Source organism: Echinops telfairi, unplaced genomic scaffold (genome assembly GCF_000313985.2).
Source record: "Echinops telfairi isolate 266 unplaced genomic scaffold, ASM31398v2 ScPeMD7_5;HRSCAF=22, whole genome shotgun sequence".
NCBI classification, from domain to species: Eukaryota; Metazoa; Chordata; class Mammalia; order Afrosoricida; family Tenrecidae; genus Echinops; species Echinops telfairi.
The window spans coordinates 29,114,124-29,116,293 of NW_022103901.1; the positions used below are offsets into that span (position 1 = coordinate 29,114,124).

A 2,170-nucleotide genomic window follows, 5' to 3' on the forward strand; every position below is an offset into this window, starting at 1 on the left:
TGTCATCCCATCTTCGGGGGGCAGGGGGGCAGGGAGCAGGGGGCTGCTCCTCAGCCACCCCCACCCCTGGCTGAGTTCTCAGGATGCCCACTGCACCAGCCCCCCTGCCGGTATAGACACCAACACAGCCCATCCTCCCCCAGCTCTCCCCACACATGGGTGCCAGGGGGTGGACAGCAAAGTGGGCATTGGCCACCTGAAGGACACACAAGGACTCCAAACCCATCTGCTGGATGAGATTGCTGGCCACCATGACCCCTGGACCAGGGTGTGGGGGCTCAGGGGCACCTGGGGAATGAGTTTGAGTCTCTATCAGTGTGCGGGGGCCGTGTGAGTGAGAGCCCTTCAGTAGGTTTGTGTCCTGGTGGGTGGATGTGAGCCCTTGTCTGTGTGCTAGGGTGCATGGGTCCCTGACCTTGTGTGAGTCCCCACATGGGTGGTGTCTCAGTTGTGTGTGTCCGTGATCACGTGCATGTCTGCTGGGTTTATCCACATACATCGATGGGTGTCAGCTGTGTGTGTGGTGTGTGCGTGTGCCCCTGGCCTCCCACACTCTGAGCCAGCTCAGCTTACCAAGGCCTCGCACGCCGGTGCACACACCAGCCCCAACACACACTGGGTGCAGGCTCACCCTGGGGGTGGGGGCGGCCCAGGTGGTGTCGCAGATGGAAGGTGGAGCTGGCCCAGTGTGGGCGGCAGGGCATGAGGAGGGGGGTCGTGGCCGAGTGAGCTCACGGCAGGACTCGGCCACTGACCTGCCTGAAGCCTCCCAGATGGAGCCAGGCTGAGCAGGTGGCTGGGAGTGGAGGCCGAGCCGTGACGTCCACTCCCCCAGCCTGTCGGGGCCCGTGTGTGGGCAAGACCCAGGAAGCCCTCCCCTCCCCATGCCCAGCCACCAGGGAGCAGGACCAGGGGCCCATGTACACACACACACACACACACACATACACACCCAAACAACACAATAGACACAAACAATACATGTATACATGCACACATAACACATAATATACACATGTGCACAGCCCACACCAGAGACAGAAAACACATATGTGCACACACCACACCTGTGTACACACATCAACACACAAACTACATACATGTATGCAACAAACCACACAACAGACATGTACCCAGTGTACAAACACATCTACACATGCACAACACACACACACAAATACAAAGGGAATTCCAAAAGCGTGTGGGAAATGCCATGTAAAGGGCATGGAATTTCCCCACTAACTTTTTTTTAACCTTTCAATGAGCTGGGTGAATGGTTACATCATCTGGGAACTCTTTGAAGCCAGCCCCCTCTTGGACACACACAACACACTTGCACACGCATGGACACAGCACACACCACATACAATCCCATGGACAGGGCACATGTGTACACACCACACATACATGCACACACATACATGACATACGTGCACAGCCGGGGCAGGGCTGACACCGGGGGTGGGTGGGCTCAGACCCTTTCTGCTGCAGCTGGCCCACCTGCTTTCCCCACAGCTGGGAGGCCTGACAGAGCAGGGTGGGGCAGGGGCAACCTAGCAGGAGGCTTGTCAACCAAGGGTCTCTGGTCACTGAGTTCTTGCCGGGTGCCAGGTGACCTTGACCCGGCAGTGCATGGCAGACACCTCCTAAGAGCAAGGTTCCGCTCCCGCTTGGCCACCAGTGGTGCCTGGATACCCTGTAACTGGTGATTGGTGACCACTGTCAGTCTGAGGCCCATGACCGACTCAGGGGAGCAGGGGTCTGAGGGGGCAGAAGCTGGTCCCCACTTGCCTGAGTGGGGGAGGGGAGCAGATCAGGGGTGGGTGGGCACTGATCCCGTCCCTGTCCAAGTGGTTGGGGGGAGCAGAGGTCTGAGGGGCTGGGTGATTGATTCCCTCCCTGTCCACAGGTGGTCATGGTCACTGGCCCTGCCCACTAGCAGGCTGCCATGTCCCGCGAGGCCGGCGCCTGGCGTGTGGGTGCTGGGGCCCGGGCACGGAGGCCCAAGAAGCCCCACTATATCCCGAGGCCCTGGGGCAAACCGTACAACTACAAGTGCTTCCAGTGCCCCTTCACCTGCCTGGAGAAGTCGCACCTGTACAACCACATGAAGTACAGCCTCTGCAAGGACTCCCTGTCCCTGCTGCTGGACTCCTCCGCCTGGGCTTGC

The 2,170-nt window shown here is 59.5% G+C and overlaps 1 protein-coding gene across 1 annotated transcript in view; it reads left to right on the plus strand.

Annotated features, from left to right (window-relative positions):
* Window positions 1-1,948: 1,948 nt before the first annotated feature.
* The window catches only part of PRR35 (proline rich 35), a 2,535-nt gene continuing 2,313 nt past the window's right edge, over window positions 1,949-2,170 (plus strand). The window contains exon 1 of the mRNA XM_045286016.1: window positions 1,949-2,168. Within this exon, the coding sequence (XP_045141951.1) occupies window positions 1,949-2,168 (220 nt within the window). The remainder of the gene's footprint in view (window positions 2,169-2,170) is intronic.